General features: G+C 40.4%; 3 protein-coding genes across 5 annotated transcripts in view; 2 read left to right on the top strand and 1 right to left on the bottom strand.

The window, feature by feature from the left end:
- SLC30A7 (solute carrier family 30 member 7) overlaps positions 1-2,127 on the bottom strand; it is a 508,373-nt gene extending 506,246 nt beyond the window's left edge. For both annotated transcript variants that reach the window (XM_065742421.1, XM_065742428.1), the window contains exons 1-2: positions 2,038-2,127; positions 1,785-1,886 (exon numbers count right to left, since the gene is read on the bottom strand). In XM_065742421.1, the coding sequence (XP_065598493.1) occupies positions 1,785-1,886; positions 2,038-2,117 (182 nt within the window). In that variant the 5' untranslated portion in view covers positions 2,118-2,127. The remainder of the gene's footprint in view (positions 1-1,784; positions 1,887-2,037) is intronic.
- A 1,817-nt stretch (positions 2,128-3,944) lies between these two features.
- On the top strand, positions 3,945-8,915 carry EXTL2 (exostosin like glycosyltransferase 2). Of its 2 annotated transcripts, XM_065742511.1 has the most exons (4): positions 3,945-4,015; positions 4,959-5,386; positions 6,820-6,890; positions 7,462-8,915. In XM_065742511.1, exons 1-4 carry the CDS (start codon positions 4,011-4,013, stop codon positions 7,951-7,953), a joined length of 996 nt encoding a protein of 331 aa, XP_065598583.1. In that variant the 5' UTR covers positions 3,945-4,010; the 3' UTR covers positions 7,954-8,915. The 2 variants fall into 2 exon arrangements, with proteins under 2 accessions (XP_065598583.1, XP_065598592.1); XM_065742520.1 differs by lacking the exons at positions 6,820-6,890; positions 7,462-8,915 and adding an exon at positions 6,281-6,354.
- A 3,286-nt stretch (positions 8,916-12,201) lies between these two features.
- Positions 12,202-22,442, top strand: part of CDC14A (cell division cycle 14A) — a 55,462-nt gene continuing 45,221 nt past the window's right edge. Inside the window, 3 exon segments of the mRNA XM_065742389.1 lie at positions 12,202-12,516; positions 12,804-12,894; positions 22,354-22,429. Coding sequence (XP_065598461.1) covers positions 12,411-12,516; positions 12,804-12,894; positions 22,354-22,429 — 273 coding nt within the window. The 5' untranslated portion in view covers positions 12,202-12,410.

Genomic DNA, 22,442 nt, shown 5'->3' with positions numbered 1-22,442 from the left:
TAACTGCTTAAATTTAAATGGGTAACAGCCTATTTTTTCAGAATCAGAATCAAACAGAAAATCCATAGCCTGGCAGCCCAGGGAAGAATTATCTGAATAATCATGGCAGCTTTTTAAATGAAGGACACTGGAAAGTACAATTCAAGATAATCTTCAACATGCTTCTAATACTTGCAGTATCAGGTATCGCTTGCCATACTCAAGATAGGCCAAGAGAGCACTGGAATAAAGATGTGCTGCAAGATGATACTGAAAATCCCCTTCAGAAGTGTTCCATTTCTGCACTTCTCATGCTGACAGCCAAAGGAGCTGTGCTCTTTAGATATGAGAATTTTCTCTATATAGTTCTTTGTTTGCTTATTACATATTTGTTCTTCCAAGACACAGACCACTCACTTTGAATATAGGAATGCCTATCAAAGAAATACTTGATAAAATGTTTTTTTGTTTAAGACTAAAACCTAGACTTTACAATAAAGATATCTGAAATGAATTACTTGAAATAGAAACAAAACCAAATAATGAATCGTTAAATCCTCATTCTTAAATTCCAAACAAAATGAATCATTGCATTCTCTCACTTCCAGTCAAGTTAATTCTTCGGGGTCAAATTTCAGACAAGTGTCACTTCAGTTTATTACCTCTGATGCAGGACTTTTTTGGCTTCAGATCTGCTTCCTCATTAGGCTATCAAAAATATTTTTTTTAACAGAAAGATCAAAAACTTGTCTGAATGTGTCTGAGTCGTTTAGAAAAAGTATTTTAATCCACTGAGCTATTCAGAAAAATACTCATACTGAAATAGACAGACTGTGTACACGCACAATTTGCAAAGTGAATCAACAAAGTTAAAACTAAGTATATCCAAGGTAGTCTGCAAAGTGTGGAGACTGTGCCCAAGATAATGTGGTGTTCTCATTACTGTGACAGCAGCAATGTCTGCCATCAAGGTTACAGATTTTATAATGCAGTTTAAGAGACTTAGAAAAAGAAGACAAACGGAAGGGCACAGCTGCTTCCAAATCTGCATAGCTGCTCTTGTAAGACTTGACCAGAAGTTCCATCAATCTGTGCTCTTACTGCAGCTTTTGATGAGCGTCTCTGGGTTCAATGCACAACACTCCGTTGGGCTTAACACACACCTATGGCAGATCCCTGAAATACTGACTTGGAAATATCATCATTAAAAACTCCATCAAAGAATCACATCAGATGAAGATGCTACACGATCTTCTCTATCTGTACACCACGCAGCTGTGTGGAAGTTACTCTACATTTCTTGATTACGTGTTACTACAAGTTCTTCAGCAGCAATTTAATCATGCCCCTACTATCCTTTCTAACTCTGCAGACATACTTGGTATGCAAAGCACCACTTATTCCTACAGCAGGATGCTTCAATCCTCATTTCTCGGTCAGGGCCAAGGACGACCAGTTCCTGCCACCCAGCTCTCGCTTCACTAAGTCCCATCCCCAGAAGGAACCCTGTCGAAGTGGTCACAGCCCCCGGCTCCCAAAATTCACCCCACTACTCGGCTTCTCCTCACTCACACTCTCCCCACGACAAAGCTCCTCAGCTATCAGCGCTCACCGCCTGCCCCGCGGGGCTCAGGACAAGAGCAGTAGTCCATCCCACCCGCACAGGCCCGTCCCGCAGCGCCCCGAGCCCCGCGGACCTCGCGGTCCCGTCCTGTCCCAGCTCCGGCCCCGCCGACGTGAGACGCGGCAGCGGCCCCCGCTTCCTACGCGCAGAGTCGCCCCGCTCCGGGCCCCGCCGCCAGTACCTGTTACTCCAGATACCGTAGAGCAGCTCCACGAAGGCGAAGGACAGGTTGAGGCAGAGGAAGAAGAAGAGGTTGCGGGAGGTCTTGTCCGACAGGATGGACCTAGCAGGGAGCACGGGCGGGTCATGGCCGGGTCGCCGAGAGACAGCGGCCTAAGGCGCGGCCGCTCACCTGACGGCCCCGGCATCGCCTCCTCAGCCCTCTGCAGGGTTACGCTCGCGGCCGCGGCCCCCATAGGGCCCGGCGCCTTTACCTGAACCATCCCGACACCTTCCTGAGCAGGTTGAGCCGCGGCGGCTTGTACTCATCATCCTTAATGGAGAGAGGCAGCATGGTGCCGGCCGCGACGTGCGGGCGGGGCGGGAGGAGGCCCGCAGGCGGCCGGAGCGCTTACTTCCGGTCTGCCGCCCCGCGCCTGCGCGACGCTGCTGAGGTGGCGGTGTTGCTGAGGTGGCAGTACTGTGCGGCCGTCGGCGGGGAGCGCGCTTTGGAGGCCGCGGCGGCCGATTACAAAACTCATAAGCCGAATGTGCCCTCGCCAGTCCCACGCCAGCAGTCCCTCACAATGCCGCCAGATGCGCCGCGGCCCCGCGCCCGCCGCTCCCAGAGCAGCGCTAGAGGCGGCCCTACCGAGAGCGACCCCACCCCGCCCCGCGCGGCCTCACGCCCCCTCAGCGGACCACCCCCCCCCCCACGCGACGAAGCGCGGCGGCCGGCAGGAAGCGCGGACCGCCCACAGGAAGCGGGCACGGCGTCGCTGCCGGCCGGGCCGGCCCTGGGTCAGCGGAGCGGGCGAGCTGCGGCGCCGGGCCCGGCCCTCCCGCGCGGAGCTCTGCGGGTAGGCGAGGCTGCGGTATGCGGGAGGCGGCTAGGATGGGCTGCGGTGACGTTCTCGGTTGAGACACTGCACGTTGGCTTCCGAGTCTCGTTTTCACCGGTTTTGAAGGGTGTTCCCCACAAGCAGCATTTCGTTTTTCTGTCAACGTTGTGATTTCATAACATAATTGGCAAAACCGATCAAATTGCTTTCCCATTGGAAAATGCTGTAGATCTGATTCTAAAAGTTGTGTATGGACATGCGGCTGCTACTACATAGCACAATTCCTACTTCTTACTCAATTGCATAACATTAGTAACGTGGAAAGCTGGAGGGCTTCACTGTCGCAGTTAACATTTAGACTTCCACCTTCCTTGTGCTTAGACATTTTTACCGATTAATCATCATGTTAGTGTTGTTAAGAACTGCCAGACAAGGTTACAACTGGAAGAAGGCGACTTAGGGCTTGTCTCTCTAACTCGCACATAACAAAGATACACTAGGCCTCAGGAATGCACAGCAGCTGCTTCTGGGAGCCCAGCATGGACATACATACTACTGAGTGAAGCAAAAAAACAAAACAAAACAGGAATTTTAGTGGCTTCCACAGACTCATAAAACTTGGAAGTGATAAAAGTGGACCTTGGGCTCAGGAAGACCATCATAGATGGGCATGCTGACTGATGGGCTGTGTGCATACATGTTTCATCAAGTGGGTATTCAGTAGTATAAACTTATGTTAATTCCTCTAAAGATGTGGAATTCTACAAAATCTCTTGCCCTCTAAATTTCCATAGTACCATTCTTAAACACGTGAAGAGTATTTTTTTAAACTAGTTTTAAAAAACTAAAATTCCCCCCCCCCAGCAACGTAAGAAGCAAATACAAGTCTTTTTGTGTTACTGACTTGCATAATCCTTACTTAGTGTTTGCACTTTCCATTCTGCTATCTGGCAGACCAAGTAGGAAAAACACATGCTATGCCTTAAGGCTCTAATGCACCTGGTGCATTTAGCAGGAGGAGAGACTGAAGGGGATGGGCCAGAAACAGAGGAACTGTCACTGGGACTACTTGCCTTACTGTGGCAGCCAAATGCTCACCAGGAACCACTAAAACACATGAAGTAATGTGTTTGGAGTTCTTCTTTAACCAGCTGGTTAAGCAGTTTTGGGAAAGATCGTTGAATGGTAGAGAACTACTCAGCTGTGCAATAGGAAAAGGGATTAGGTAGTCACCAACAACATCCACAATAATCAGTAACCAACCAAAAATAATGCAGAAAGATGCAGAGTAACATGGAGGTCAGTTGTTGATCTTCTATTACAACTTTTTTTAATTTCCAGCAGATTAAAAGACCGCAAACATCTGTCCTATAGAAACAGGGAGGAAACAATCCCGTCTGGCAACAATGAGGTAAGTTGAGGATTATTTTTAAATCATGATTATTTTAAAATAATGATTAAAAAAAATCAGGCATGGTATATATGCACTGTGGAAACGAGATCAAAGCTTCTGACAAGAAACACAGCATCTCTGCCCTGAATTTTAATTGATGAGACTGTTCTAAATCACTTTAACCACAATTCTGCAATGAAAGCCTAAAAACACTAGTGGAGTAACATATAATATTTATAAATGAATGACTTTAGTAGTAAGCTTAGAATATTTCTTCTGTATCCAGTGCATACCAACCACACAACTAGAGGAGGAGGAGGAATAGCTGTGGATGACATCACTTGAGGTACAAAGGGTTGCAGTGACTGATAGGTTTTGCTGAGGTCTCAAGAACTGGAAACACCACTTAGGAGACACGAGGCTTTTGGTAAAAGATTACCTTTGCAGGATCCACTTTGTAAAATCTCCTGTGCAGTTCCAAAAGCAGGAGGATTCAGAAACCTCTGACATTATACTAACATGGCAGAAGGTGCCTGAGTAGCAGGCACCTCATCTCCTTTTTCCCAGTTAAGGCAGAGTTTGCACAGTGCTCTGTTAAATGTTTTCTATTTTCAGGTGGATGGGTTCAGTGAAGTTTAGTTGTTCAGCCAAAAATGTTGCACTGAGAAAATAAAGAGATGGCAAGCTATCTAAAGCTTTTACTATAATGTAAAAATACACTTTTACTTTCTTTCTTTGCAGAACAGGGAAATTCAAACAAAAGTAAAAGGCAAGTAGATGTTAGAAACTGAGTGCCAGAAGTATCTCTTGATAGAGAAAAGTAATTGGCTCAAGTCCTAAAATTCTCATTTATTCACTCATTTGTTACCTGAGTGAATCTATTTAATGTTCCAGAAATTTTGCTCAAGAAGAACCTGATGGGGGATTAATAAGTTTTCCTTTCCTGTCTTTTGTTTTAAAGGTATTTCTACTTCTCTAAGCTTCCAGGAAGAGTTACAGGAATCCGCCTACTACGCTTCATTCCTGTAGCAATCATCATCCTCCTACTTGTGGCAGGAGCTTTAACAGCTTTGCTCCCCAGTATCAAAGATGACAAGACACCTAATTTTAAAAGGGAATCAAAAACCCAGGGTCAGCCTGCATTAGGTTCATTTACTCTTATTATGCAGACATATAACAGAACAGACTTACTGCTAAAGCTATTAAATCATTATCAAGCCATCCCTCATTTACATAAAGTAATTGTTGTGTGGAACAACATTGGAGAGAGGATGCCAGAAGATACATGGAATTCTTTGGGTCCTCATCCCATTCCTGTTATCTTCAAAGCTCAAACTGTAAATCGCATGAGGAACAGACTCCAGAACTTCCCTGAGCTGGAAACAAAAGGTAATGAATAGTTAATGTTAGCACTAGTTATATTGTTATATGCAAAAACTGTATGCTTGTTCTGCTCATAAAAAAGCAAAACTGATCCTAACAGGTTCTTGTTGGGATCAAGCAAAGAATTCACAGGTACGCAAAAAAACAAAATACAGAAACAAGAATTGAAGAGTTAAACTCACCCCACTGGAATCAGCTGCTCTGACTGCAGCATTCTTAAAGAAGCAGGCTAAGTGGCTTTTCTGTGGCTGGCCCTTAAATGAGCCCAGAGCAGCTCCCCCCCGGATCCATACCTTCTGGTCACATGGGCAGCACAAGTGCAAACAATTTCCCTGTATTTGCTGGGCCAGCCACGCCCCTTCAGCAGGTGCTCAAATTCAAGTCCTACCTAACAGTTCCCCTACAATGCTAAAAGAGAGTCTGAGTAATGCTATAACAAACCATGAAACTCCTGACTCGTTTGATAAAATGTAGGTGATGTAGAAGTAGTCTATACGGTAGCATTAGATGCATAGCAGCAGCAGCAGGGTGGAAGCCTTGAAGTAAGAGTAAGAAGAAAAAGAGAGAGATAAAATGCATTTCATAGGCCTTGCAACTATGTCTGTTCTCTATTTCTTTTATCTGTCAAAGGTAGGTAGTTCAGTCTCTCTTCTCTTGATAGCTTAAACTGAAACTCATGCTGCATGTGTTTGTTGAGTCTCTCTGTTAACTTAAGCCATCTGGTAAGCAGTCAATTTAATCCATTAACTTTAAGACAAAGTTCTCAACTGTGTTCTGTTATTCAGATAAGTTTATCTCCCTAACTGTATGACTTTTTATCTTGTGTTATGCATACTTTTTACCAGTATTTTCCCCAGTCTTTGGCCATTCATCTATACATTCTTCCTAAGCTCTTTCCAGGAGAAGCACAACAATAAAGCCTGTTTGTTTCAACTGGGGAAAAAAAAACACAAATGTTGCATTACAGACCTGGCCTTACTCATGATTAGTAAAGGTAATTTGTTTTAATGCCTCCTTCCTAATATACATCAACCCATGCTTACTAGCAAGACACTAGAAACTTCAGTTTCCCCAGTGGTTTTGTTTGTTTCCTTCTTTTAAACTGTAGTAGGATTGTCCTGGCTGTGAACATAGAGGCTTTAATGTATCTGGAGTTGGGATACAACAGTACCTTCCCTTCTGCAGTTGCCTTTGAGCAATCTCTTGAGCTGCACTACGGATGATAAGAGGTTATTATATTTAGCCTAACTTTCAGTAATTACAAAGCTATAGCCTTGCTTTAGCTTTGAAATCTGTTTTGTTTCCTTTTTTTTCAAGCAGTTATGATTCAGATTGTCAGTGTAGCTTACTTGTTACAGAAATTTCACAGCTTGTCAAATATTGTACTGCATACTGTGCCTATGTAGTTTATTCCTTTGATAATACTTTTTTTTCTTTAGCTGTTTTAATGATGGATGATGATACGCTCGTCAGTGCTCATGACCTTGCCTTTGCCTTTTCTGTTTGGCAGGTAATGTTTTGCACCTCAGCAGGCAGCATTTGTGAATTACAAATGTGATTAATAGTTTTAATTAGAAAGGGTAGCACTACACAGTGTTCTACCATTGCTTTTCTTAAATTAGATTTTAAAATGCACAAAGCATTTAATAGTAGAAATTGCAAAAATGTTCTTCTATATTAATTATACCTGTAATCTATAGTTTTCAAACTTGTAATTCTTTTTGTACACGGGCACATTAGCTGCTGATTGCTGAACTTATTTAAATTCCTAGTGTGCTTCAAAACAGCAACAAAAGAAAAGCTGTCTTTAAAGTCATTTTGACTGCCAAGTATACATCTGTGATGTGGAATGAGGCAAGTTATGTCAGTTTTGTAAAACTGTACTTAAGTGCAGCATTTCTGAAGATTGAAGGAGCATGTGCCAACAGTTTTGTTCTTTCTTTTCTGTCCTTAAGCTTATGTTTCTCTCGTTTAAATTAAAAACAAACAAAAAAAAGACTAAGTCTTTCATGAAAATGTTTTAACATATTTTGATTTCTAGTATGTTCTTCATTTTTGCTCTCAATTTCTTTTCCTTTCAGCAATTTCCAGAGCATATAGTGGGGTTCATTCCTAGAAAGCACATTTCTACTCCTTCAGGAGTATACAGTTATGGCAGCTTTGAACTGCAGAGCCCTGGATTTGGAAATGGAGATCAATATTCTATGGTTCTTATCGGTGCAGCATTTTTTCATTGTAGGTATTTAGAAGACTTTCAAAGACAACCAGAAGCTGTTTATACTTTAATAGATGAAACTCAAAATTGTGATGATATTGCCATGAATTTTCTGGTAGCAAAGCATACTGGAAAGCCTTCAGGAGTGTTTGTGAAGCCTGTTGATATAAGAAATTTAGAAAAAGACACTAACAGTGGCTATTCTGGGATGTGGCACCGGGCAGAGCATTTGTTACAGAGATCTTACTGTGTAAATAAATTGGTTAATATTTATGATGGCATGCCTTTAAAATATTCTAATATAATGATTTCTCAGTTTGGGTTTCCTAATTATGCCAATCACAAAAGTAAACTGTAAGCCAATGAATTTAAGGGGTTAGATGGTAATACTCAGTGAATTGTACTGGGTACAAGGAGAGAAAAAAGTGTAATTACTGCATCTTGGCTATCCTTACTTGTAGCCTCTGAATTTCTTCTATATGGTGTTTTATGTCATTCCCCCCTCCCAGTCTTTCTTATCAATCACAAAGCTAAATTTTCAGAAAATTTTAAATATATATTTTAATGTTTAATTGTAATAAAATCAACCTTTCCGTAACCTGAAAACTGTTTACAACAGGCTGCTTCTTCAGAAACATGCAGCCAGAAAGGCACCCCTGTGTTTCAGTGTTCATTATTTGATTTTTTTTTTTAGTATGTGTATCTAGCTACATGAGATCTAAGCATGTTTTTGTTACGTGTTGGGATGCTTTCTTCCCCCTCTTCCTCTCTCCTTTTCCACACAGTTCCTAGCGAAATTATAAAAGGGCTACAACAAACTGTTGGCTAGGCTTCTAGAATCTTGTACAGAACTCCTTTACATCTGTATATAAACTCTCTATTCTGAGATGTTACTGAAACTGCTGTGAAAGGAAACCAGGAGAAGAGTACCCCATCTTAATCTTAGTCCTAAAACTATTGCCTACAATATCTACTACTGCTGAGGAGTGGAAAATGATCTCTTTGATACAACTTGTTCTCCTATTAATAATTTGCCTAGAGTTTCTGAAACATTGCAAGCAGTTGAAAGGTAAAACTTAGCAACTGAAAATGTAAGAAACATGAATACATAAAATACCAAAATTTTATATGCAGTCAAATCAATGTGATTGCTTATCAATACCATCTGTAGTACTTAGTTTTGTTTTGGTATATTGTGTTGTTACAAAAATGTGCCCAAGTCCTCTCCTCTAAAAGATGTTTTATTTACAATTGCTAATGAGAGCAAGCTGCTCTACATTTTTTCTAGTTTGTACTTTTTATAATATTACAGGTCTCCCTTTTTTTAAACCAATCTTTCACGAGTGATTACTTTTTGAGTCCTTTCATCTCTGTTTTTGGCAGCTATGACAACAGAATTAAAATGTGCAATGAATGTATAAAACATAAAAATATTTATTTTAAGGTACAGTGATATGTGACAGGGCTGGACTGTTATCAGTTATTATATCAGTGAATTATGTGGCTTCATCTATGGAAAGAAGCAGTGACTTGTAATAACTTCTGTTTTATTAGGAAAAAGTATTAACACAGGAAAAAACTTTTCACTGTGCTACAGAACTTTTTTGTGAGATGGATGAAAAGCAAAAAAAGCAGTGATCTTTTTTTTCCATCAGAGAGGGATCAAATCTGGCATCTGATTTAGGTTTAGTCTCACCTATGTCAGTTTTAATTTATTTCAGTACTAGTTCAAAAAGTGGTAGTCAATAACAGCTCATGTCTAGAATACAAAAACCATCTACACAGATGGTGTACTGTTATTTATTTTAATGTTACCTAAACAAAAACAGTCTTTGAAAAGTGTGATGTTCTTACAACTGATTCTGGATATGGAGTCTTTAGGTTCCTTTCAGGAGAATAAAGGGTTCTTGTTTTGTTCTTTCAGTGTTAAGGAATTTATGTTCAGTGAAGACTCCTGGCATTTCTGTAAGATTTAAGGAAGCTTCATATAGCAGTGTAAAATGTTTAATTTTGTTGTAAACAGTGAAAAGAAAATTTTATTTACTGTGCTGTAGCAATAAGTGAAATCCAAACAGGAGTAGGAGGCTTCCAGAAATGCAACTTTACTAGTGGTAGCTTACTGCATTTCATTCACTTACTGGACATCTGTAATTTCTGTTCTGTACTGCATTATCTGTTACATCTTCACAATTTTAGTTAGTTTTTACCTTTTAAAATGTAAAGTGAACTGTCTACTCAACAACTCAATCTTGGGCTCTTTGTTGGGGAGAAGGGATCATTTGAACCGTTTTGGTTTGGTTTTTTGTTGTTTTCTTTGGTAGTGGGGAGCTCTTCTGTATCAGTGAAGGAACGAATAGAACAAGCTTTTATCATTGTGGTAAAATTAATTTGTACCCTTGTCAAATAAAATACATAAATAGATTTGTTCTGTATTTATTTCACATTGCTGATGAAGTTTTCAGTGTTAGATGTCTGAAATAAGCTCATAAGTTCAATACAGATAAGCAGTACGAAGATCTCACTTAAAAAAAAATACAGGTATTTGCTGGAATATATAATTATTAAATATAGGTAAGGCTCATGAATGACAATAATAATACAAATATAAAAAACAAAAAACAAACAAACAAAAAACACCACCTGAAACAAGTAAAGCTTGGAAAATCCAAAGATCAGGCTTCAGGTTTAGCCATTATTCATTTTGCTTAAGAACAAAAGACGTTTCTTTGTTTTGTTTTAAGGGCTGATGACTTTTTACATTTATGTTCTATGAATCTGTCCCTTGATGCTTATAGAAGTGCCATGAAATTCTTTGATGAAATATTTCACTAAGAATTTATGTATTAACTTTTTTGTTGTTGTTTGTTTTTTTTTTTCTAAGAGATAGTGCAGATGTAATTTGGAAGTATCTTGAAGTCTAAACAGATTTATCACTGCTTCTGAATTTTCTGTAGAAGTTAGTGTCTACGCAATGGGATTTAATAAGTGGTATCTGAAATACATACTTATGAAAACTTTTATTGGAAAAAAATCAAATCGTTTTTTAAAATGTATTGAGAAGTGTAATTCTGTAATTTTAAAGCAGGATATAGTCCTAAAACTAAGACAAGGCTACCAGAAGATTGCTTCTATAGTTTTGTTTTTTGTTTTTAAGCCACAAGATGTCACCGTAAGCTTGATCTTAGAAATATCACTTGGGAGTGATTATAACGACAAGTATGAGGTGAAAACATTCTGAAAGTATTTTCCAAGGTATAGTCATACTATAAAAGCTATAAGGGAATACTAGAACTAGTAGGAAACCATGGAAGTTATTTAGTACATTCTTACATGAGAGAAGAGAAAGATTAAGTATTTTCTATGCTTAAAAAGTATTTAGCTAATTACCACTAATTGCACTTGCATGCAACCAAAGCAGTATTTGTAAATTTGCCAAAAGTATGTAAGCTATCTGCAAAAAATTTTGATAGTGGGACTTCAGTTACTAGCTGTGTTTGCATCCTAGATGCCAACCTAGCTAAGATGTATTTGCTCCTTAGAGAATTTCTACTCCAAGAAAGTGTGAAGTATTTGATTTATATAAGGATAAAAGTATGCGAGAAAGGCATACAGAAAAAGATAAGCCCTACGACAACCTTTATTTAACTTGTTCTAACAGAATACTATGGCCTTGCAAGCATATTCTACAAAAGAGTACAAAGAATGATGTTCCTTGCCTAAGTTCATGGAGGTACAAAGAAAATCATATTTAGGAATCTGTGTTCTTGAGCTATGAAAAAAGAAAAATGTAAGAACGGAGGTACAAATTCTTAGAATCAGTACCAAAAATAAGTAAGCAATAGTGCAACTAATAAATGCATGAAAAGCGTTTCCTGTAGTTCTTCAGCACAGATTAAAAGTGGAAGGTTGAGAAGCGTTTTGCTGTGTTTTGGCCCTGCCTGCAGCGCGCGGGAGGATGTGAACTGTCAGCACGTCAGGGCCGCGTATTACTTTGTATCTCAATATCTTTATAAGGTATTTTGGTTACTTTTTTTCGCTCGCGCCGGATGAGGAAAGGAGAGAGCTGGAGGCGAGACCCGCTGGGGGGCGTGGACAGGAGCTGCCCTCTGTAAAACGGGCGCCGCTCATTGGCAGGAGAGTCGGGAAGGCAGCGTGCGATTGGTGGATCTGCCTGTCCATCAGACAAGGAGGTAGGGCGACGCCCGCCGGACCCGGACTTCGCAAACAAGAGTCCCAGCTCAGGGTGCGAAGAAAGGGCTCCGCGGGCGCCGTGCGGCGCTTCCCTTCTCCCCTTCCCGCCCCGGGGCGGTCTCTGTCGGCCTCCGAGCTTGGGAGATACCAGCCCCAGTCGCGAGGCGGACGGGGCGGAGCAGAAAGGAGCGCCGCGGGGCGCGGGTCCGACCGAGCTCCGGCCCAGCGGGAAGAGGGCGGAGGGCGGGGCCGTGCCTGGCGAACCCGGGGCGCTGGGGCGGAGGGCGGGGCTGGGGGGAGGCTGCGGGGGACACCCGCCCAGCTCGGCCCCGGCCGGGGGAGACAAAGGCTCAGGAGCGCCGTCGCTAGAGTGCCGCCCCGTCGCTTGGTAACCGCCCGCGGCTGCTTTACCCGGGGGCGGCTCCCGCCCGGCCGGGGTGGAGCCGAGGTCCCCGTGGGCTCCCGCCCGGCCGGCGGCTCGCCGCGTCCCGGAGCTGGCTCTCGCCCCCGCCCCGGTTCCTATGTGGGTGGCGGCGCTCCCAGCAGCGCGGCCCGCAGCGGGCGGTTCCTCTGGGCAGTGGGTCGCGGCCCTACGAGCGCGCCTCAGCGCTGCCCTGGAGCGCCATGAGTTCGGAGCCGCCCCGCGCCTCGCTGCTCCGCGCCCTGTTTAAGATGGAGCCGGCGGCGGCCGCCTCCGAAGTGCTGGGGGGAGCCTCCGAGTTCGTGAAAGGTGAGAGCGGGCCGCGAGCGCTCCCCGTGCCCGGCCGCGGGGGCTCTGCTGTAGAGCCACGCTCAGGCCCCCCTCGTCTCCCTGTATCCTTCGGCCCCTTCTGCCCTGCGGTTCTCTCGAGCCGCCCGCCCCGCTGCCGCGAACGCCTCAGCAGTTCTTCCCCCGCCGCTCTTCGCTGTGGCGCGGGGCCGGCACCTGTTGCTCCGCGCCGCTGTGCGCGGGGCCTGAGGCGGCTCGCGAGGGGGCCCCGACCGCTCTGCGCAACGCGGCCCTCCGCTGTCTTTCAGATCGCCTCTACTTCGCTACTTTGCGGAATAAGCCCAAAAGTACGGTGAACACCCACTACTTTTGTACTGACGACGAACTGGTCTATGAGAAGTAAGTGTTTAACAGCGTTTTGGTTTAAATAAAAAGCAATTTAAAATTCCCGTAGAGCTGCTTAAGTAATTCTGAGTGGTGGCTGAGCTAGGGCAGGATATCTGGGCTGTCAAGCGCCATTATAAGTTGGAGAAGATCTCTTAAGACTAATTACCTCTTATTAAATGGTGCCTTAAATAGAAGGTTGCTTGGTGTGACTGTGCGTGAAACAGTAGCTCACGCTTGCGTTCTTCTGTAGCCGGAGTTCATGCCTGTAGCCACCTTTCATGCAGTGCCTTAAGAATGCAAAACTTTGATTTGTGTTTGAATTGCATCTGCAACTTATTTCAAGGTTTTTTAGATCGCACTTCCTGTTGGCTTTTGTAGCCAGAAGTATTCTGTGATGTATTAGCCTCTAGTGTGTGGAAGATGCTGGTAGAACAGAAAGCTAACAGTTAAAGTGATTGTAGGTGGAGTTCTGCAAGAAAACTTGGAATGTGTACACAAAACAAAGTAATAGCCCTGTGCTGTAGTTACAAAGTTGCTGCTCCAGACTGTGTTCCCAGATACCTGTTCACTGCATGATCTACCACTTAACCGAGGGAGTTTGCTGCACTACAAGGCTCTTCCAGTGGGACAAAAAGAAGTGTTCTTTTGTAAAACACAACTTCCTTTCTGTGAGCTAACGAATTTAAGAGTATCAACCACATTCTATGCCTGTGACTTCAGTGCTGCTTCTGTGAAGGTGCAAGACAATTTTCCTCAGTTTGTAGTCAAACTCCTATCCAAAGCTTACGGTTCTAGGTTGTGGTTTGTTTGTATGGTTGATTTTTTTAACACTCATTTGAGTCTTTGTTGTCTTCAGTTGTCTGTCTTCTAGTGCAGTTCCTGATGATCCTTTCTCAGAATTAACTTTTGTAATTTCCTGATAGGGTTGAGAGTGTCTTCTGTAACAGTCACTGAAACAAATTCAACAAATGTGCTCCTTAATCCATATATTGGTTAACCACCCACCAGAATGTACCATAATATCAGACAAACAAGATAAAGAAGTCTTTGCTTCCTTCTGTTATCTTCTAGGGTATATTTAAAGACTTTAGATGTGTAACTTGTAGTATACTTTCTGAGTCAACAGCTTGTAATCTACTGGGAACATTTCTAAAGGTATACTATATTTGATATAGTAACAGTACTCATCCTTTTGTATTCTCAAAATAAAATATTAAAATGTAATATGAAGTAGGCCATGCCAAAATTTTTATTTATTTTCACTTTCACTCCCATCTCTAAGGGAGCTTTTATTCTCAGGGAAGTAAAAGCAGATGCTGACAGGGTTACTACTTTATATTTTTGTCAGCATCTTTCTGGAATTGCAAAGCTAGTATCAAGAAGAGAAATAAAATACAAGTCAGGTAGTACTTAGAAAAATGCTGGTTCTACTATTGGTTCTCTTTGTGCTTCTCAGCGAGCTAGATATTTGTCTGCTGTACTTCACAGGCTGCACAGCAAAGACAGACCCTGACACTTGGGTTTATTTTTAAGTAATAGTAGAACCCAACTTCCAACACCAAGTTGGGACTCCTGATAGTTTTCTCAAACATGCAGGCTTTCTGAGAAAGTGATTGGAAATATTTATGTGATACTGAAATTAATTTTGGAAATAGACTTTGGAATGCTTTAGCCCAGAACAGTGTTTTCCTCATTCAAAAGGACCTACCTGCGCTGGTTTTCCTCATCAAAATTTCTTGTCTACTTCTACTTTGTAATTGATCTACTTCAAATAGTTAAGAGGAGGAGATAGGAAATATCTGCTAAGGCACAAAATCCTCAGCACCTGCGAGGTATGTAAATAACTTTTCTAACACAACTATTTATTAACTTAGTTTTGTTAAGATGCTTCATACTGGTGACTAGACAAAGGCACTCAATTGTGTATAGAACTGCACTGCTTTTCTTTGTGTTATCTTTAGTGCTGTGAAGTGATGCAGAATTTAGTTTAGTTGACTTTAGTGGGGTCAGTTTGCTTTCTTTGAAGCAATACATGATCTAAGAATCTCATGAATGTGCGAGTGTAGAGTTGTTAGTCTGATTATAAACAGCATATTATTGGATCACATAGTATTTAATCTTCCTGTCTCACTTCATTCTTTTTCTCTCATCAGTCTTGATGAGAGTTAAGGGAGTAGTAGTGTAAAGTAACAGCATATTTTATTAAAGGAAAATGCTCTATCACAAAATTTGATGGGCCTGGAAGTTTTGGTCTGAGTGTTTGCTCTTGTGGTACATCACGTGATTTATCACCAAGTTATACCCAAAATGTGATTGTGATCTTGAGTAGTTTAACCTTCAGTTTTAACTTGAAGTTGTCAACTGTTTTAGCAGATTCATAAAACTGTCTGATTTAAAAAATGATACTTTGAAAAATTCCAGTGAATTCACTGTGCGTTGGAACATCTCAAACATTATCTGACTGGGAGCTCACCAGTAGAATTGTCATTGTAATTGCATGTGGTGCAATTTAACCTGGAACCTATTGTGCATGCCACCTCTTCTTCTCTAGCACACTTCCTGTTTGAATTTAGAATGAATTTACACAGCTCTGATTTCTTATAGCTTCTCCTCCCCATGCAGTTGTTATGTTTCTGTAAGATTTTGTCAGTCTTTCTCTGAAAGTCTTTGAGGTCCTTCCTGAGGATGTCTGCACAGCTACATACAAGAGAATACAGTCTTGCAGAATAGCGTATTGCAGGTAACTATTGCTGCAGGAAAACTGAGTTAATGAGAAATAATCTGGCTTGATGAGGACTGTCATTTGGCAAACAGACAAGCCTTGCCTTGGCAAGATCTCAATTAGTGAGTTAGGCAAGAATAAGAAGCTTTTTCTTCTCTAAGAATAGTGTCTTTCATGCTTTACCTTTCAGTAAACAGATCGGGGTTGGGAATATTACACTTGACTGGTTAACTTGACTTTTACATCTTTTCATAAAACCATTTGTAACATCCTTTCTAGTGTTAATTTTTCAAGCAAAATTAAAAGTTATTTAAAACTGGGGATGTCATCTTTTTGGTAAATAATGACAATTCTCATAAACTGTGTTTTTACTCAGCCGCTTCTAACTTTGCATCTTTTTTTATAAGCAGCTTTTGCAGATATGATCTGAAATCTAGTAAGCAGCTGCATAAGTAAATAGTATGACGTTCTCTGTACATCTTATGTTTTACACTACAACCTTCAAGCCATAGTATGTTACTTGCCTGTTTCACAGCAGTCTTAATGTTAGATATGTTGTGGTTTTTAAGTTCATGCAGAAATAGATTAAAACTCAAAGCTATGACTTCATCTAATGAGTATTCTTTGGACTTTGACTTGTAGGACATGTTTTCTTCTCAGCATACACATATGCAGTGCAGTTCCTCTTTCCAATGGTATGAGTAAGGGTTAGCTTATCTGACCAGTGTAAAATGCTGCTTTTCTATGGTTATTCAATAACAGTACTTGTGTAGGAACCCTGAACTTCACCATCTTTTTGTGGCTTATATCAGTTGAAAGGAAAAGAAAACCTTAGTTGTGAAGTGACAGCTCTAACAAAGAGAACAGGGAGTTCCTTGTTCACTTCTAGCTTTCAGAGAGTTGAACTTCACTATCAAATGACCAAGATAACTTTTTTTTGTGGACTTCAGCTCACTCTGACAAACCCACATTACATCTAAGAGACTTTCTAGCTTCCAGCTTTTATCATTATGAATGTAAATACAGAGAAAAATGAAGCTTCATGAATATCAACTTTTTGTCCAATTTTTATGGATAGCTGTTAGAAATGGTACTGTAGCTTTCTTGTTTTTCATCTTAAAATAATGTTTTTTAAATTCACAGGAAGCAAAGTCAGGAGATCTGAAAACTGAGAGTATCATCTGTTAAGAGTATGAACTACTGGTGTAATTTGAAACTCCTGAAGTGCTGCACATTAGCATTTGTGGTGTTCTCTCCAGTACAAATTTAATATTTTTTTAATGTACTCTAGCGCCTTCTTCACCAAGCTAATAGAGGGACTTGAGCACCTTTGCTATGAGTACAGACTGAGAGAGCTAGGACTGTTCAGCATGCAGAAGTCTCAAGTGGGGAAACTTTCCTCATGGAGTTTTTGAAGAGGGTGGGGCCAGGCTCCTCAGTGGTACCCAGCACCAAGATGAAACTGTGCACAAATTGGAACACAAGATTCTGTATGAACGTGAGGAAGCATTTTTACTGTGTGGGTGATGAAGCATAGGTTGACCAGGAGCTTCCCTGAGCAGAGATGTTCAAGAGCTGTTTGGATGTGATCTTGGGTACCCAAGCTTGAGCAGGGACCTTGCACTATATGACCTCCAGACGCCTTCCAAAATTAGCAAATCTGTGATTCACATGGAACAGGTGAAAGCAAATTACAAAGGCATTGAGGATTTCTTGTTTGCAGTAGATGTGTACTGGAATAAACTGTTTTCTAGGCTCTGGTTTCCTATTGGACAGACATGTAGCTTGAAATAGAAAACCTTTTGCAAGAAACATCTCTCTTCAAGTGACTTTTATTTTTCATAAAATATAGGTTTCTAACAACCTAAAAAATTTTCTACATGCAAACTCTATGGAAGACTATCTTTTCTGCTATGTTACTCTTCTAGAAATATTGTTTGAAAAATGTGTGCATCTGGAGTAGCTTTTTAACTGTAGGTAACTTGGAGCTATGATTTATTCTTGGATCTTGAAGATTTGGAACACCTGTTGGGGAAATTGAGTGAGTACCTGATGTTTTGTGTAGTCTGTAACTTCTGTTTATTCCTATCTTCAGATGCAAGCAGTGGAGCGATATCATTTCTAGTGTTGCTTGCTGTTTCTTTGTCTTTAAGTGGTGTGCAATCTCTAAGAAGTATAGAGTGTTGGGAAATGTGTCTTAGCCTGGGTAAGAGAGCTCTCAGCAGTTTATATATGACAGGAATTGGTGGGACTAAGGCAGCAGCTAGTGCTGTTGGGCATTCTGTCTTTGCTTGCTCACATAAGAGCTGAGAGGGTGGGATATGATTTGGGAGGCAGGGGTGGGAGACGGAAAACCAAATGGCAAGATTTCAGGACCACCAGAGTTATGTTGTAATGAACATATGGATTGGTACTTCTGGCTTTCATCTGGAAAATTTGTGGCGATTCAAATGTATTCAACTTACAGTTAGAAATATTTATCTGTGGTAGCCATTTACTGCTTCTGCAGTGGTTGGTTCTTGTACTGCTTAAAGCCTGGATTGAAAGCCCATGGAGCAGACATCTGAATGTTGTGATCCAGCTGGGAAGAGGGGGAGAGAAAAGCAGGTAGAGAATATTTTTCTTCTCGTTCTAATTCAGTCTTGCTGCTTATTTTTAATAGTAAACTGAGCAAGAAACTGGATCTTTGTTACATGTTTACAAATTAGTTTAGTCTTGTATTTAGAAAACTGCATTTCAGCTGCTTTCTGCAGTTGTTATGGTTAAACACTTGGTCCAATTAACAGCCAACTTGAGGTGCTCCTATTTGGTGGAGAAGATGCTTTTATATAGTTGCTAGTCTCCAACAAAGAAAGCTTCTTGCAGAGAAGAGTACAAGAATTGGAACACAACTACATGTGCTCCAGAAAGAGATTGCAATACCTAAACTGTGCTCTTGATTTGAAGCTACTAACTCAAACACTGAATAAGCTGCTGTGCAGGTAACATCTCCTCTGAGCATCTGCACATGGTTAGAAATGACTTTGTGAATTTGTTCTATCTTATTTTCTGGTATGGTAATCAGGATTTGAACGATATTCAAGCTGCTGTAAATACCTACTACTGAATGCAGAATGCATACATACCCCCATATTCAGCTTATCAGTAGCTCCAGACCTATGCTGATCTGTGATGAATAAAAGAATCCTGAAATAAATCTTCAAATAGGAGTCTCCTGTCTTCTCATCTGCATTTCTGTTGTATCACAAAATTTGTAAGGTAAAGCGTGAAACTACTGCTTTAGTACATCTGTCTGCAGGGGGAATCTTTCTGTTCACCTTTGGATATCTGGGACAAAGTGTATAATTCAGTTTATTTTTGAATGGTAACTTAGTGCCTTAGCCATAAGTACGTTGACTGTGATGTTAATGGGGAGGTCAACTAATTTCAGAGACTGCCTGGATATGGATGGTATTCCTCCACTGGCTGTAACTGGGATCCATTTGAAACTTCCAGATATTAAAGCTGTTTATCATTTACTGCTGTGCTAGGGTCAGCTATCTTCAAATATGTAGTACAATTAACTTCTTCATTTAGAAGAGGTGCCCAAGGTTTGATCTGACTCATGGCACCTTCATGTGGCATTGCACAGAACTACAGTCAGAAACATCTTTAGTTTCTGTTCTAGACTATGTAGTAGACTATATTTATTTCACATTTAAATTCCCTAGAATGAAGTACTAGTGTGAAAGAGTAAATTAATGAGCTGATCTGGGGCTGGCTTATCTAAGTAGGTGGCAATTCCTATGATACAAACTGGCAAATATCTGAAATGATTGATAAGCTATAAGAGCTAATGAGAAGGGCAGTTTGAGTTGTTTCCAAGAAGAAACCTATGCTTCTGTTCCCAGGTATCATTATGATGTTATTTCTGAAGTAGAATATTTAAATATTCATGCAGTGGATTCAGGGGTTTTGCTGCTCTGAAGCTGGAAAAACATAAAGATAGCAGGCTTCCATGGGGTGAGGGGGAAGAATAATTTAAGCTATCATCTAAGATTAAAACAAAATATAATTAAATGTAGGCTAATACCATACTTGCCTTCTGTTCTTCATATTTGGTTCCCACCCCAATTGCAAATGACTGTCTCTTAACTGGCTTAAGTTTCAGAGATGTGCTGATTTCATATGGTGTACGAATGCTTACAAGAACATCTGGATATAATGAAAATCTATTACCTATGAAAGAATTGTAAATGAATCAATACTGGTTAACAATGACTGCATTAAGTAATCAGATTTCATTTCTTTGTGTGTTTTATTTTTTATTTATTTTTTATTTTAATTTCTATCCTCTACTCTTGCCAGGTAAAATTCTTAGTTTAGAGGATGACTTGGTGTGCTGTTTCTCTTCAGTGCTTATTTCCACCCCTCAATTTCCCATCTTTCACTTATATTTAGCTCTCAAAATTCTGTTCTTAAGAAGAAAATCCGCTGTCTGACTTGGGATTAAGTGACTTGAATTCAAGGTCAAAAACAGCCTGTTACTCTAAAAGTAACTGGCATGGATAGGATTAAACTCATCTGTTTACACGTCAGACATTGTATTCAGTTTTAAGGATATAAATTGAAGAGTTTTGTAGGAGTTGCCAGTGCAGAGCTGTAGGTTATCTGTCAGAGAACTCTTCAATTTGAGAAACTGTGAAACGCTTGTTTCACTTAGCCCCGTTTAAAAAGAATGTTTCAGCTTCTTCCAGTTAAAAGACATAGTGAAAAAATTATTAATGCATGTATCACAGCATTGTATCAGTGAAGTCAAGGCCTTGTTTTGGCTTGTTTATACTGCCCCGTGGTGTTGTGTAAAGGAATTAGAGGAGTTGCCAGTGGTTGTTTTTTTTTTGTGTGTGTGTGTGTATGTATGTGTATGAGTAACAGTAGTGGTGCATGACTGACTAAAATGCCTGTTCTTTCTGATTGTGTTTGAGTTTTGAAAAGTATCAGCCAAACAGTAGCAATACCAGGGTATTAAATATTGATACTTCTTTTTTCCTGCTATATTAACAAAAGCATAGTGTGCTTAATGGTAGCTAATGATGGAAAATCACAGTGGATGAGAATCTGAGTAGCTTTAATTTTTAAAAATATCTTGTTACTACTTAGATTAATTAAATAAATGCATCTTTTATTTACATCTATTAAAATGGTAATTTGTCTATTGTGGATAAATTGACTGGTGCATTTACTTTAATCTGCTTTTCCTGTGCTTCTGTTTAATCATTCAGAAAAGTAGAAGTGGATATGAGTTCATACTGCTGTAGTTTTAGCAAATGAATAGTAATGGAAACTTATCCTAAAGCATGGCTATAGTTCTGCACTTTAGATGAACTGTGTATTCAGTTATATCATTATGCTGATCAAAGCTTATTAGAAACTATTATGTTCCTTCACAGCAGGGGAATTGAAACTAGATGATCTTTGGGGTCCTTTTTCAACCCAGGCCATCCTATGATTCTGTGTTCCACAGTTTGTTTTTTCCCTCTGCAATATTTTTTTTTCAAGTATTTTTCACAAAATAATCTTAAAATCCAAGTTCTATTTTTTCATCATGCAAGTGAATTAATACTCTGAAGGTAATACCAGAGCAAAGGCTTTGTTTTTGTTTTGACATGTTAACGCTGTAGAATGAGAACAGATGTTAACCAGCTACCTATGGAGCTTTTCTAGAAGCCATGTTCACTACAATGTCCTTAGAGCTCCAGTTTTTAATTACTATTTTTGAAATCATATTTGTTCTTTTTTTTTTTTCATTCAATCTCTATTAAGAACTGAATGGAGAGCTCTGATTTTTAAATAGCTGCAACTGTTGATAGTATCTGGCAGCCCTGTTTAAGAAGAGATGAGGAGTTCTAAAAATTAGTGATTGCGTTACTGCCACTAAAATTTTCATTTGTTACTTATGTCCTGTGAACTTACAAATAGAGTCCTAGGAGTTGAGCAGCATAGTCTTTGACACACCTAATGTTTAAATGCAGTAGCTCATTGTCATAATGTTTTGTGCTGCCAGGGATGAGCACGTTCACGTTATGTGATGCTGTAAAATAGATATTGGCATTTCATCAGAGTGGCAGGCAGAGCGGTCCATCTGGGCAGCTATCAAGTCGATGTAATTCACTCTTCTTCACCTGGCTTTGGTGTTTGTTTGTTTGGGAGAATGTGTGTGTGGAAGGGATATTAAAAAAGTAATAGGCCTCCAAAGACTTAAGATTAGTGAGAAAGAGCAACTGTGAATCCCTACAGGAAACTTCTATTTGTTGCAATAATTTTCCTGTATGGACTATTGCTGTAATCTCTTATCCAACAGGCAGCAGTTGTTGCTGCCTCAAGGGGTGTGTGGATATTTAAGAAAAATTTAGGAGAGATGAACAATGAGAAAACATGAAAAAATGATAAACTCTAAAAACTTTTCTTAGAAACAAGAGGACTTAGGGGGACAAAAGGAAAAGCAATAAAGCATTCCATGTAAGGTGTGTATCTATAAACATGTAGTCTCTGGGATAATGGAAGATGGGTAAAAAAAAGTAGGCTTAAATTTCAGTAACTGCAGCAGCTGAAATAAAGGGTTTATGTCATGCACTGTATATATTGTTTACTCACTATTCCCCATAGTTTACTATTGTGCAGTTTTAGCTATCCATGTTTAGCTAACAGTATCCCTGTTGAAATTTGTTTAGCTATTTGGCATAAGTAACAATTTTTTTCTTTTCTCAAAGTTTCTATGCAGATTTTGGACCTTTAAATTTGGCAATGTTATACAGATACTGCTGTAAACTAAATAAGAAGCTAAAGGTAAGCTTTGTTT

The sequence above is a fragment of the Cyrtonyx montezumae genome, unplaced genomic scaffold (genome assembly GCF_038088225.1).
Source record: "Cyrtonyx montezumae isolate F1298 unplaced genomic scaffold, pur_monq_1.0 scaffold_1, whole genome shotgun sequence".
Lineage (NCBI taxonomy): Eukaryota > Metazoa > Chordata > Aves > Galliformes > Odontophoridae > Cyrtonyx > Cyrtonyx montezumae.
This window is presented reverse-complemented; position numbering and strand designations above follow the sequence as displayed.